Source organism: Eurytemora carolleeae, unplaced genomic scaffold, assembly GCF_000591075.1.
Source record: "Eurytemora carolleeae unplaced genomic scaffold, Eaff_2.0 scaffold627, whole genome shotgun sequence".
Taxonomy (NCBI): domain Eukaryota; kingdom Metazoa; phylum Arthropoda; class Copepoda; order Calanoida; family Temoridae; genus Eurytemora; species Eurytemora carolleeae.
Genome location: NW_019396515.1, coordinates 146,003 through 161,713, shown reverse-complemented (window position 1 = coordinate 161,713; position 15,711 = coordinate 146,003). Strand labels below are relative to the sequence as shown.

The 15,711-nt window shown below is 32.9% G+C and overlaps 1 protein-coding gene across 1 annotated transcript; it reads right to left on the bottom strand.

Annotated features, from left to right (window-relative positions):
- Positions 1-3,645: 3,645 nt before the first annotated feature.
- Positions 3,646-13,629, bottom strand: LOC111704708 (glutenin, high molecular weight subunit DY10). The gene is made up of 7 exons (XM_023477028.1): positions 13,515-13,629; positions 12,765-12,868; positions 11,271-11,439; positions 9,941-10,108; positions 8,182-8,819; positions 5,605-5,642; positions 3,646-5,046 (listed from the first exon to the last, which is right to left on the bottom strand). The coding sequence occupies exons 1-7, from the start codon at positions 13,597-13,599 to the stop codon at positions 4,950-4,952; spliced, it is 1,299 nt and encodes a 432-aa protein (XP_023332796.1). The 5' UTR covers positions 13,600-13,629; the 3' UTR covers positions 3,646-4,949.
- Positions 13,630-15,711: the final 2,082 nt, after the last annotated feature.

Sequence of the window (15,711 nt, the reverse complement as noted above, 5' to 3'; positions counted from 1 at the left end):
TATACAAGATGTATAAATTATATAATTTATAATAAGGAGAACATTTTAACTGAAAGTGCATCTTTTTGTAGTGAGACTCTAGTTAAGATTTTAAATAGTCCAAATAACATGAAACACAGCATTTTTTACTTATTAATGGATTTTTAAGCTTCTAAATAATACTTATTTGCAATTGTAATGAAATTAAATACACTTAATTTTTCCTTTCTTCCTATTCCACAGGTTTGTGGTTCTACAATGAAACCCATAATAACGAATACATCGGAAGAATTTATCAAATGTCGTCCTGACAATATATCAATGAGTTTTATACTATATTACGTAAATTTCAGTATTTGCGAAAATAAATAAATAGCCATGAATATGCGGGAACAGTTTTAAAGAGTTCCATATAATCATTTAATTAAAAAACTAAATATCTGCAACATTCCATTATCAGAAAGTGAAGAATACGACATTTGATGAATTCTTTCGATGTATTCGTTATTAAGGGTTTCACTGTAGCTGTAGAGTAAAAAATGCGATTTATTTTTTATCATTTGATTGATATTAAATGAATTTTGATTTTTTCATTCAATAATACTGTGCTTTTTAGTTCAACCTCCCATTCTTTTCGGTCATTTCCTTTAAAACGATATCTGTAATCTATATGAAAAATTGAATCGTAAAAAGAAATATAACAATTTTGTTTGCATAATTACTCTGTAATAGTTATTTTTGTTGTTTTCCCCCATCGATCGAATCTCGGAATTTTTCTATTTCGAAAGTTTGGTGTTGTAGGGGTTTTGTATTGATCTGTCTGTCTGGCAGCACGTCCATCCGTCCACGCTTCATTTATTCTGAGAAGAGGGCTGACAAGATTCCAGCTGCCTAAGGAGTAAGGGCTTCTTGGGCCAGAGAATAGCAGAGTGTAGGAATCCTTCTGATATACTGGAATGAGCCCCGAGTGTCTTACAGACAGGAAACATGACACTCATTGCTCCCAATCATTTGTAAGCCCGGATTGGATACCCCCAAGTACCTATATCTGGCAACCATATAGACTCTCCCTGCTTGTCAACTTTTCCTTTCTTCATCTTCATTCACTTGGATCAATCCATTTCAAGCTTCTTTCTTGTAAGAGAAAAAAGCACGCACCTTTCGCTGCGAGAGATTTTGATAGCCGCCCCTCTGTCCTCCTACATCCGTCAGGTGGTCATAACTACTTAACCAATTGCTGGCTTCAGATGATTTTGAAACCACAGGTTTAGGAGGAGTGCGGGAATCGAACCCGTGAACACCAATCGGGATACCAATCCAGTTCCTGGCTGTGAACAAGTGTGCTTAACTTCAGTGATCTAACGAGAACTGGTGTCACACACTAGCCATGCTACCATGGACAGTAAACTTTCGCTATGAAAGCCAACCCAATCATGTTAATTTTTTAAACCAATCTGACATTCAAAATCAAAATTTGCGTTAAATCGGTCAAGGGGTCTATGAGTTATGATTGGACATACAAACAAACAAACAGAGATAACTCTGATTTTCTAGTCCCCTATATTTTTGCTACTCAACGTAGCAGACGTTAGATATTTCAGACTGTGAATTATGTTAGATAAGATAATCTAAGTTCAAAATTTCAAAGGTGTACATCATCAGGTAATAAAGATATAGGAATTAGAATATTTCAGTTTGTAGCACAAACTCGATTCTTTCGAGTGATGAGATAATCTTAGTGTATTTACGCATTTAGTTCTTAGCTGTATTTTTGAAGGGGAAAAACGCAACAAATATGTTTTCCTCGCAAATGTCGCCTCTCTTTCAAATTGACAAACAATTATTATTTCTTCGAGACAAAGATAATTTAGCCCAATCTTAATACTTTAATAGAATATATCGGCAACTGTCAAGGAATTAGTTTGATGTCTAAAATTGTTATGGCGTATGCTCTTCATGCAGGGTAGGCTCTCAACTCACGACATTGACTTTTATGATGAGATAATCTTAATTGTTTCGTAATACTGAATTCCTAAATTAAAAAAAAAGTTAGTTTAGTCGTGAACACTTTCTTTAACTGCTCAAAATCTTCTTTTAAATATTTTGTTTTCCTTAGCTGACTTCTTCTGTAAAAATATTTCTGGCTAAAAGACTTAATTCAGATTTCATTTTAATCAGTTTCTAGATTTCTTTTGTTGGCTTATATTGAACGCACTTTATCACAATCATGAAGTTTTTCTATTTTTAAAGGGACTGTATGCTCAATATTATGCGACCTTCAATTTCAAATTTCTAATACTTGTTTATCTATATTAAAATAAAAAATTTCCATTTGTGGTTTATTGTGAAAGTAACTTTTGTGGATTTTAGGATCAGGGTCAAAGTAGGAAATTGCCAAAATTAAGTACTTTCCCATGGATGATAAACCTACGTTATCCTCCTTATGCCAGATAAAGGGTAAAGGGGTTGTAAACAGAGCATGCAATTCTTGTATTCAGGGGTAATTGAAATTACTCCTACAGTCCCTTTAAAGGAAAGTTGCTTTCAAACAACTTTTGTGCTTTAGACCGGCAAGTATATTCAACCATCACAAAGGTTTTCTTAAAAATAGAAAACTAGTTTCAAAATTAAATATAAATGTGAGAAACTTTTGAAACCAAATATTCTATTTTATTTTGATTAACTATTTCTGGAGAAACCCTACAGTGTCGTGACATCCTTTTTTAAAAATTAAAATGTACAGTATTATATTCATTTTATCCCTTTACGACTCTAATTGCGTGGGATTCAGAATCTAATGGGTGCCAAGGAAGGTTTAAAAACATGTAAGTCTTAAAAATACTTTTTTTGACAAATTTTGTAATGGGCTATTTAAATAAGGCCTTTCAACCGTCGTCATCCTAGTAAGCTGCCCTATGCATTAAAAATAGCATTTAAATAGCTTTTTCCTAAACGCCCAGAAGTTTCAAGGAGAAATTTATTTGTACATTTTTATGTATGGTCCATTTGAGGATTAATAAAAATTACTGCAATTTTTGTCAAGCCAATTCTCCTAAAATATAAAAACGTGTTAAGAATCTGAATTCGGAAAGAAATATTCATAAAAATGACACGTGTTTAAAATGTTTCTTTTTTGTGAGTGGGAATCAAACTTTAACTAATTCCTACAACTCTGTAAATATGAAAACTAATATGTTTTTGATTTTTGTTCTTTCAGATTTATTCACAGTTAAGATTTACTAACATGCTTACATACATTTATGGTGTAGTTTAAATGCGTTAAAAAAAATTGAATAGTAGTTTATTCACAATTAAGATTTACATTACAATATACATCAATTAATAGTGTGTAGTTCAAAGTTTAACATTTTTTAATATCGTAGGCGACATGCATTGATTATTACTCAACAATACAATAAATACATACATTTGTGTCAGAACACACATAATCGTGTTCTAAATGACTTGCAAAGAAAAATATTTTCCCTTGAATATAACGATAACTGAATGAAAAATATTTTTCCCTTGAATATAACAATAACTAAATGAAAAATATTTTTCCCTTGAATATAATGATAACTGAATGAAAAATATTTTTCCCTTTAATATAACGATAACTGAATGAAAAAAAAATTTCCTTTATTTTAATGATAACTGAATGAAAATATTTTTCCCTTTAACATAACGATAACCAGATGAAAAATAAATCCAGACGTCTCATCTTTTGTGGGTAACCCTGTGTAATGTAAATGTCAACAACCCCTTTTTTCATTCACTGAAATGCAGCCATAAAAGCTCATGAATACCTTCATAAAGGTTGATATTCTGCTAGAAATATGAACTGAATTATCTGCTAATCTAATATCTTCTATAGGTTGATAATCTGCTAGAAATATGAACTGAATTATCTATTAATATCTTCCGAAGGTTAATAATCTGCTAGAAATATGAACTGAATTATCTGCTAATCTAATATCTTCTAAAGGTTGATAATCTGCTAGAAATATGAACTGAATTATCTGCTAATCTAATATCTTCTAAAGATTGATAATCTGCTAGAAATATGAACTGAATTATCTATTAATATCTTCCGAAGGTTAATAATCTGCTAGAAATATGAACTGAATTATCTGCTAATCTAATATCTTCTAAAGGTTGATAATCTGCTAGAAATATGAACTGAATTATCTGCTAATCTAATATCTTCTAAAGATTGATAATCTGCTAGAAATATGAACTGAATTATCTATTAATATCTTCTATAGAAGGTTAATAATCTGCTAAAAATATGAACTCAAGAAATTATTAATATCTTCTATAGAAGGTTGATAATCTGCTAAAACTATGAACTGAATTATCTATTAATATCTTCTATAGAAGGTTGATAATCTGCTAAAACTATGAACTGAATTATCTATTAATATCTTCAATAGAAGGTTGATAATCTGCTAAAAATATGAACTGAATTATCTATTAATATCTTCCAAAGAAGGTTAATAATCTGCTAAAAATATGAACTCAAGAAATTATTGATATCTTCTATAGAAGGTTTATAATCTGCTAAAACTATGAACTGAATTATCTACTAATATCTTCTATAGAAGGTTGATAATCTGCTAAAAATATGAACTAAATTATCTATTAATATCTTCTATAGAAGGTTGATAATCTGCTAAAAATATGAACTGAATTATCTACTAATATCTTCAATAGAAGGTTGATAATCTGCTAAAACTATGAACTGATTTATCTATTAATATCTTCTATAGAAGGTTGATAATCTGCTAAAAATATGAACTGAATTATCTACTAATATCTTCAATAGAAGGTTGATAATCTGCTAAAACTATGAACTGAATTATCTATTAATATCTTCTATAGAAGGTTGATAATCTGCTAAAACTATGAACTGAATTATCTATTAATATCTTCTATAGAAGGTTTATAATCTGCTAAAACTATGAACTGAATTATCTACTAATATCTTCTGAATGTTGATGATCTGCTAGAAATGTTTTCAAGGAATTCAATGAATCCAAAGGTGTATTTATGAAGTAATTTTCAATCCTAAAAAAAGTTTTTTTATTAAAAAATATAAAATGTTATCTTTATTTAAAACATTTGTCAGCTTGACATATTAGCAGAGCAGACAGAAATTTAAAAGTTTTCCGACATTCGGTTGCAAAGATATAAGTTTGTTGTAAGTTTTTAGTTCCCTTAAAAACGGCAGAACAGCTACTTAAGTTCTTGTAAGAAAAGCCATTAAGAAATGTTTCTTTTAAGTTGGTGTTCAGATGAAGATGGGATAAAAAATAATCTCTTTTAACAATTTCAGATGTTATTTCTTTACATTCTAAAAGAATAAAGAAAAACTTTTTTCTTAGAATAAATAAAAAAATGTTACCCCATCCCCAGGTTAAATATAATACTGCAAATTACACACCTCTATCTTGCAAATATGTATTGTTTAGATGCAACAAAAAAATGTGGAGATTTGAATTCCCATCAATACTGCATGTTTCCGAAAAGCAGTGCAATTAACCCCATGCCAATCTTGTTAATAACAGTGCAACAAACCTGGCCATTGCTTCCAATCTTTTCAATGAATACTTTATAATAATTTACCTAGGATATATATATGTGTTGTGAGTCTCAATAGGATCCTGCACAAAATGGTTTAATTAAAAAGATGGTTGCTAAATATGGACAAATTGATATCATTTTTATCCAATTTTTTATGAATCAAAATTAATGCGAAACCGTTTCCATGCCAAAAAAAAGGTTAAATTAAAATCTAAAATATCATGGTTCAATTCTTATAACAACTAGCTAAATAATTTTTAATCTGTAAAATAATTTTGCGGATTTAACAAAAAAATTGACTTCTATTTATATTTGTTCACACTTCAGAAATATTGATTGTATAGAAGGCTTGACTTTTGTTCTTCAAACTTTCATTCAAAGTTATTGTGCCTTAAAATTAGAACAAAAGCATAGTATGCGTTTTTAAAAATATTGGAACTATCTATTAATTAACGAACACAAAGATTAGGACGGTTCTGGACTGGGATGGAACAATTGGAAAAAGAACGAACGAGTCCCCTTAAAAAAATAGGAACATGTCCAGTTCCATGTCTTAACTCAGTTAGTACAATAGATATTTATTGAATGATAATTCCACTGTCCACTAAATACTACTATATCTTTGGTCAGTGTACTGCAAATTACTGCAGAACTCACCAAAAGATTAGTTGAGGGTGATCTTAGCTTAGACTTCTGCCGCTTTGTGCGTGCATTAAGACAAACACAGGAACCATCTGGACCTGCCCTGTTTGCATCAAAAACCTCACTGCAAGAGCCATTTCAATCCAATGCTCCTCCTACAGTAATTGGCTCCACAGATCATAGAAAATTCCAAACAAGGACTGGTCCATGTTGCCAACCCCAACCTCCAGCCCCTCCTCCACCATCAAGACCACAACCATCCCCTGCTCCCCCACAGTTACAAACAAAACCTTCAACAGCCCATCCTCCTAACCAACAATATCATCAAGACCTGTACATACTCCAAATAAATATAAATGAAATCCAAAACAAACTAGACGAACTTCTCCACTACATGGAGAAAAACAAAATACATATTGCTGCTATCCAGGAAACAAAACTCACTTCAAAATCAAAACTAAGATCAACTCCAAATTTCACACTGATTAAAAATGATCAAGATAAATACAAAGGAGGAGTTGTTGCCTTTCTCATACACAACCACATCCCATTCCATCAAGTTCGCTGTCCTACTAGTCCCTCACCTAGAGGAATTAACTATCTCTAATGCTAGTTCAAACTCTACACTCTTAATAAGAAACCTCTTCATACCTCCAACTAGTAGTTGCTCACAGGGATACACTATGCCCTCAAACCAAATATATGACGATCTAAATGATAAATCCATCATCTTAGGAGATTTTAATGCACACCACCAGCTTTGGCACTCACTAGCTCTAGTAGGCTTCAGAGGCAAACTCATTGCAGACACACTCTCAGAAGCTCCCTTTGGAGTTTATCTAGCACCTCATCAACATGGTTTTAGGAAAGAACACTCCACAGTTACGGCCCTCGAAGAGATCTCAGATCATGTTACCAAGGGTATTAATAGGCAAAAACCTGCACAGTGCACATAGTACTTTTGCAGTAGCCATTGACCTCTCACACGCTTTTAATACCGTAAATCATGAGATCCTCATCACTGAGATATCCAAACTTGAATTGAACGGCCATTTAAAACGGTTTCTGTCTGGCTACCCACGAGGTAGGCAAACTTATGTCCTATTCTGTGACCAAAAATCAAACTACAGGAAAATGAAACAAGGAGTACCCCTGGATACACCTAGTTTCATTCGAATTATTCCTACTGTATACGACTCAGACAGGAGTCCAGACTGTGGACAGAGCCCTCATACAACAACCCACATTTTTAACTGCCCAGCAAAGCCGACTACCATGACTGCCAGATCCATCTTGGACAACCCTATAGACATGGCCATCCATCTAGGACTTAAGACTGGCCAAGAGGATGATTCAGTATATGAAGGACTACAACAACAACAGGGTGATCCACTTTATTTATTCAATTCAGGAAAATCTGCCAAATTGTTGCAATGACACATGAGGGAAAAAAAACTTCTTTTATCAGTTTCCGTGAAAATCAAAAATGAATCATTTTAATCATGATAAGTAAATTTATGTTATCAACCTACTCACCTTTTTTCAAAAACAAGTTCTTCAAAAAAACAGGATAAAATTTGGCGGACTTGGATATTTTTTTTTCAAGTTTTATACAAATTAAAAAGTAAAATTCTATTAGAAATTAGAATGTTTATTTAAAACAAAGGAACTGTATACATTCGCCACAATCTCTTAACTCTAAGAGCTAAACCATGAAGGGGTCCAAGGGAGAGGAATCCACCCACCCCCTACCCATTTCTATATGTGACAAAAAAAGTAGTGGGGCTAATATTGGGATTTTTGTTTAAAAAGAAAATAAAAAATTCTGAATTTGTTGAAAAATCTTCTGATTATTTATTAAACCAGACCAGAATTTATAGTTTAAATTATAAAAGGTTTGACATCAGGTTGCAAATATCCTATTATAATAGATTATAAGATTAAGTTTGTGGCAAGTGTTCAGTTCTTTTCTCTTACCGGTTGATCCTTCTGGTTATATGCAATTATATATCCAGGTTCTTGTGTTCTTGTGGCTCCAGGTACACCCGGAGTCTTGAGAGAACCAGGATATTCAGATAAGGTTGGATACTTGGCAGAGCCTGGAGACTGGGCAGAGGTATGATACTGGTTGGAAGCTGGATACTGGGAGGCAATTTGAAACTGATTATCTGTAAGATACTGGTTACTGGCAGGATACTGGCTACCCACTGCAGGATACTGATTACTGGCAGGATACTGGTTACCCGCAGGATAGTTATTACTGGCAGGATACTGGTTTCCCGCTGCAGGATACTGATTACTGTGAGGATACTGGTTACCCACTGCAGGATACTGGTTACTGGCAGGATACTGGTTAACTGTAGGATACTGATTAGCCATTGGATACTGGTTACCTTTTGGATACTGAAAAAAGGAAGGATACTGTGAATTTAAGGGTTGTCTAACTGGTGTCTGATACCAGTTAGTATTCTGAGCAGCCCCTTGTCTATTAAGACTACCATCAACTGCTTGGAATGAGGGTTGATATGCCTGCCCTGGACTACCTCCTAGATCACCAAGCTGTACAAGAGCATCTCCTACATTCTTAACTCCAGCAATAGCAATAGATTGTCCACCTGAAAAGTGCAAACCTTACTTGAAGAGTTATTTATTTCCTGTGTAATTTGCATGTCTGTAAAGAGTCTGTAAACGTTATTTCAACTGTCAATTCACAACGGTACCCACAACAACCTTCTCTGATCAAGTATGAATTATATATCAATATTTATATTTTCTAAACTGATTAACTACAATTGTTGTTTTTCTCCATAAGTAACTTGCGCATTTCTACTGAAGGAAACCATCGAGAAAATATCAGGATTAAACACTTTAATGCTATAAAACTGTTATATTTTCCACATCATTGATCGGAGAAAGATTTCAAGGATGTCCTTGTAAATAGGGCATGTCCTTCTTTAAATGGAGGGTCACTTGAAATTACGCATACAGTTCCTACGCTTATAGAATATAGATGCAGTTTAACCCAGAACTTCGGATACATCGAAATAATTTATAAAATGTCGTATTCTAAACCAAATGATAAAGGAATGATGCAGATATATCTTTTTTCATTTGAATAATTATATGGCTATTTATGTATTTATACAATTACTGAGATTTAGGTCTAATAGTATAAAACCCATTGAAAAAATGTCAAGACGACATTCTATTAATTCTTTCAATGTTTCTGAAGTTCTGGGTTAAATTGTATGTTTATAATAGGCGAACAATCCCTTTAGGCCTCATCCTCAACAAAGCTTTCGGTATGTACTGCAGTGTTTTTCATTACTCTGATCGAAGAAATATTGAATTTTAGTATAGAGTGTTTAATGACTAGTTACCTGCTATAGCTATACTACCTAGCCTGCTTTAGTTATCTGCTATAAATATACTACCAGGCCCACCTTTGTTACCTGCTATAGCTATACTACCCAGCACGCCTTAGTTACCTGCTATAACTATACCACCAGGCCTGTTTTAGTTACCTTCTATAACTATACTTCCCGGCCCGCCTATAACTATATTTCCCGGCCCACGTTAGTCACCTGACATAACTATACTACCCGGCCCACTTTAGTTACCTGCTAAAACTATACTACCCGACCCGGCTTAGTTACCTGCTATAACTATACTACTAGGCCCACCTTAGCTACCTGCTATAACTATGCTACCACTATTAGGCCCGCTTTATAGTTACCTGCTATAACTATACTGCCCGGTCCGCCTTGACTAGATGAGGTTGGTACAGACAGTGCCATCCCTCCCTTCCCTGCCAGCGCGGTACTTGTTGGTATCGACAATGCTATCCCACCCACTCCAACTATTGCGGAGGATACAGGTGCTGATTGTGCCATCCCTCCCTCGTCTGGAAATTTAAATAAAATGTCATACATATGAAATAAAAATATTAATTATCTTTTTAAACAAATTATTAATCTCGTGTTGTCTGTTTATTACTATGTACTCATAGATAAATAAATAAACATAGATAGCTTATGTACGCAAAATCACCAAGAATTGTACAGTCCGCGAACTCATACTTCTTGGAGTCAAAGTGTACTCAAATGATAAACGGGGTGGTTTGGTGTTTTAATGGAAATCATAATTATTAAACCACTCAGGAGTGAATTTTATTTTGAGAATATCAAATTATTTCTCGGAGCAATATATCATATTGACTAGAACTGAAGAAGGACATGAGAAATTTCTTTTTACAGAACGCATATACACCACAAGTACTCAATGACATAAGAACAGCCAATGTTCACAACCGACCTAGTTAATCTATATAATAGGAATATCTTTAAAACATCTCATTTATATCTTTCAAGATGAAAAATGTCGTCTTATGCGCAATCTATCTATATCTATGCATGTAATACGTTACCGATTTACCATTAAATTTTTAGCAACTCGGAAGAAAACCACGGTAAAGCTCTTAGCTTGGTTTAAGAGTTTGAGTTGAGAGGATTGGCTTATATCATGAAAGTTTAGTTTTCAGGCATATCTGGGCTCCCAAGCTAGTTATTTTATTTATTAAGTGTGAAGAGGATAATAATGTTGTCAGTTTTAAAACTAAAAATTCAGTGATGGTGATGGACCAAACCTCTGTAGAGTAAAAAAGTAGATGTTAGTTCCACATTTATTGAAAATATATTTCGGTCTGGGTTGACCCTCGTCAGTTCTTGAGATTGTTTCTTCACAAAGATTAAAAACAGATTAAAGATTAAAGATTAAAACTATTTTAAGATAATTAAATAAGACTGAACCCTGGAAATCGATTTTAGATTTGTTAGCTAACGTTTACAACACAAAACAAAATAATCCAGAATTTGTATTTGTCGTTTTTAAAGGAAGTGATTGCGATACATTTATGGGGCTAACGAATACGATGAACACTGATTAAATTAAAAATCAATATCGGATGACACGGTTCCAGCAACGACATAAAAGCATCGGGTAGAATTTAAAAAAAATATATTTTAAAATCTTTTACATTTTTCGCAAACACTCCCTTTGAATTTGACCTGCAATGGCAGCTGCTGATGGTTTACTGGCTGCTACCAGCTGTCCAGGACGAACATGAATGAATGAAATTCCATTTCCTTGGAAAAGTCCAGGAATCTTCGGGAAATTGTCCAAGGTTGCAGCAGTGGAATCAGGAGCTAGACCTGCTGGGGCATTTTCCGCTAAATCCTAAAAAGGGGATTCCAGGGATTCCAATTTTATAATTTGAAGAAAAAAATGTTGCATTTCCTAATACGTTGCATTCTTAAGAGTTGTTATTAAGGTTTATTAAAAATTAGAAAATTTGGTTCATAATTTTGCATTCTTTGCAGCTGAATAATTAGAATTTTGAAAACGCCTAATTTTTTCTGTAATTACGTTTTAACCCTATAAATAGCCCCAGGCTTTTTGTTTTTGACAAATATTAAGATGTTACACTGTTTTGATATACATTTTTCAAAAGCTTTTTAAAATTGTATTTTAGATATATCGTCTTGATAAAAAGTTAAAGGCTATTTTATAATTTGTTGACACCGACTGGCTTTTTTAACTTTATGCAATATAAGAGTATATTTTAGTTTGAAAAAAATCCTTTACATTACTGTGCCTTAAAAGTTAAAAAAATGTTAAGGTGATAATTGCAAAAATGAGAGTGCTAGTGCAAAAAAAGAGGGAGGGTGACAATGCATTTTTTAACGCTAAATAATTTTAAAAGTTCATCTTAATCTCTATAAAATTATGAATTTGCTGATTGCCTGGTTGGGAGCGGAAAATGGCCTAATTGAATACTAAACACAAGCAGAAGGAAAAATTATTCTAATGCTTCTAATGCTATTCAGAACATTTTAGTTCATGAGCTCCGAGCCTCCGAACCCCAAAATTTTCACTATTTTGTTTTTTTCTAAAACTTTAAAGGCTGTTTTTTCACCATACTGTTTTTTATTGTTTGCATTATCACTTACAAGGTGTCCCAAATCACATTAGATTGTTTATAGCATAGATAAATAACAACACTAGATGTCGTCTTTTCAAGATTTAGGGGTTCACAATAACCATGAGGCTGAAGCCCAAAAGAGTTCTGCGCAGGCAGCGCATGCTCTCTCTCTGCCTGCGCGGAACTCCTTTGGGTCTATGCCTTAGGGTTTTTGTGAACATGTGTTCTTTCTGTGGATCTATGGTTTAAATTGCGATTTTCTGGACTTATCAGAACATTTAAAAAGAATGAATCATTTTAGAATATTGTATAATTGGCTAATATAAAATGTGCATGTAGAGAATACTATGTTTTTTGTTAGCATTATGTGCGTAATTTGGCGTTAAAGCTTGGTAAAAATCCCGTGTGATATGGGACGCTCTGTAGAAACTTTTTGAAAAAAAAAGAAAGACTTTGACGTTTCTTACACCTTAAAGAATACTTCAAACAAAATCAATTCAAAATAANCCTCCAACCCACCCCTCCACTCTGTAAAATATATTTAAAAGTTACACGTATATTAAAAATATAGAAAACCTACTTGGAAACCTGAAACCGGTTTTGTGAGTTCCAGAGGAGGAATATCCAACCCTGGTTCTAGAACGTTGTTAGTTCCTGAAATATTCTGCACTGGGCTGTGTGCACCTAAGCAAAGACTTTCCTAATACAAAAGAAAAGGCATGAAAAATGTTTCCGAATATTTAATTATTTATTTTAAAAGACTAATAAAAGATTAACATTAAAGCAGTAAATTTTTAAAAGAATTTTGAAATTTGTGTAGACTGAAGTTAACAATTTATGGGGTTTTGAGTTGCGAACTGTTTAATTATTTTTTCCACTTTTTTTGACATCCTTAAACACTGAAAACTCCTGTTCATTTCGAACTACCCTACCCATATATGGGCAGGGTTATCCTCAAAGAATGAGACTTCAGAGCAAAGTATTTAGTTCTTTTCCTTGCTTTGATTATTTCTTAGCCAAATAATTTCGTACACATATTATAGATTATATTTAAGATGGAAGACCTAGCTCAATCTTTAGAACGTCCTAATTTCAGGTCTTCATTAATGTCTCATTCTTTGTGCGTAGCCCTGTACAGTATACAGACAGGCTGCAATGCTGCAATAGACAGATAAACGCGGGACGATACACTAAATTAGTCATCTCCTTTTAGAGAGGTTGATGAGAATCTTTGGAATTACTAGAAAAGACGACATTCATTGTCATCTTCTTGTATTTTTGGTTAATAAAAGAGATGGCGCGCTATCTTTATATTAGGAAATCTTTGTTCCTTGAATCTCTTCTGCTGGTCTTTGAATACCAATCTCAGGTGTTGAGATCTCCGACGGATCGAGCAGTTCTTCCTCCTGGAGCATAAAAAAACAGAATATTAATCAACATCGGCGTACACATGGAGCGGGGTAAGCAGGGAGTAAGGAATAGAAGGGAGATACAACTGATGCGGTTCACCCTACCATATGATTATACATGCTTTGCAGACGGTACTCCATTTGTATAAGAAATATTCAGAATAGGTTATTGTATACGCGGTAATTGTACATCAGACAAATATTTCTTATACAAATGAAGTACCGTCTGCAAAGCATGCAAAATCATATGGTAGGGCGAACCGCGTCAGTTATATCTCCCTTTTATTCTTACTCCCTGGGGGTAAGGCACAACCGTTTGCCAATCCATGTCACATTTTAGCTTTTTTCTCTTCCGGCAGCCATGAGCCACAACCACTTGGTCTTCTATGCCACACCATTGATGTTCCAAGGGGGGGGGGGAGGTTATTTTATCTATCGTTAAAAGATATTTGCAATTACAACGAAGTCTCTTTACAACATTTTCTTAGATATTTCTGGCTCAAAAATCGATTTTTCTATGAAAAAATGTATAAAATGGAAAACAAAAAATGTGTTTTTTTGTGTCTTTAAACCAGAAATCAGCACTTGTTGTATAAAATCTTTGGAAAGCTCGTCATTGAGGAAGGACATGCAAACAGGTCTTGTCAAACATTTAATACTTTTAAGAACATTTGAATTCGTAGTATTAGATATTATGCCTAAATTATCTAATAATAAATCCAAGTTATGTAAAAATAAAATATAACAAGACAGAATATTGGTTATGCACGAGCCAAGTGAATTAACATGCTGAATACTGAATATTAAATTAATATTTGTAGATTGTGCAGGAATGTGGAATGTAGATTTATTTATAAATACATCAATCTTGATAAGTTAATAATAATAAAAAGAAGAAGAACAAGAACAAGAAGAAGAAGAAGAAAAAGAAGAAGAAGAAAAAGAAGAAGAAGAAGAAGAAGAAAAAGAAAAGGAAAAAGAAGAAGAAGAAGAAGAAAAAGAAAAAGAAGAAGAAGAAGAAGAAGAAAAAGAAGAAGAAGAAGAAGAAGAAGAAAAAGAAGAAGAAGAAGAAGAAGAATATCAATATTAATGCATTTCATAATCCATTTCTTCGTAAAAATTTACCTTTTCGGAATAATGTTTGAATATTTTAAAATTACCCTGTGGAATAAAAATAGAAATAAAAAATGTTTAAACTAAAATTACCTGATTTTCCCCATCTTCAAGATCAATCTGCGTAGAAATATCTTAAAAATGTATTCCACGGAATCAAACATAATGTTTACGAATATTACGTCTTTTTAATGAAAAGATTGTTTTTGTTCGTTTGTTTGTTTTTGTACTTACTGAAACTTTTTAATTCAAAAGCTTGTATTTTTGTATTGCAGTTTTTTTTCTTTAGCAATCTTATTTTTGACATTATCACCTTGAAACTTGTTGACTTAAAAAAAATGGTAATTTGAAACATTTGTTTAGGGTAAAGGTAACAAAATCATAGATAGGACATTTCATATACAGGACATTTCAAAGACAGGATGAATTTTGCATAGGCAGGCAATTTCATAAACAGAGAAGAATTTTCATAGATAAGTAATTTCAAAGACACAAAAGCAATTTTTTTCAGACACAATTAAAGGTTTTAGGTATGTAAAACAATTATTATAATGCCTTTATATCTCCTCTTAATTTTTTTTTCGTTTCTTCTTTTCATTTTTCTGTCTCTTTTATCTCAGATATTGTGCCCTCACGTTCGCCCCCTCTTCTGGGGAAAAGAGGGGCACAGGCGCCTGTGCCCCCACGAAAAAATCAAAAATACATAAAAAGGGTATGATATATTAGATAAGATTATTTGGAGGAAAAAAATTAATTTATCTATGAAAAATATTCTCTGTCTATGAAATGTCATGTCTTTGAAATTTCCTGTCAATGAAATGTCTTCTATGAAATGTACTATCTATGAAATTTCCTGTCAATGAAATATCTTCTATGAAATTTCTTTTATGAAATGTCTTCTAGGAAATGTATTCTATGAAATGTCCTCTCTATCAAATGTCCTCTCTATGAAATGTCCTATCTATAAAATGTTTTTCTATGAAATGTCTTACTGTTAAATGACCC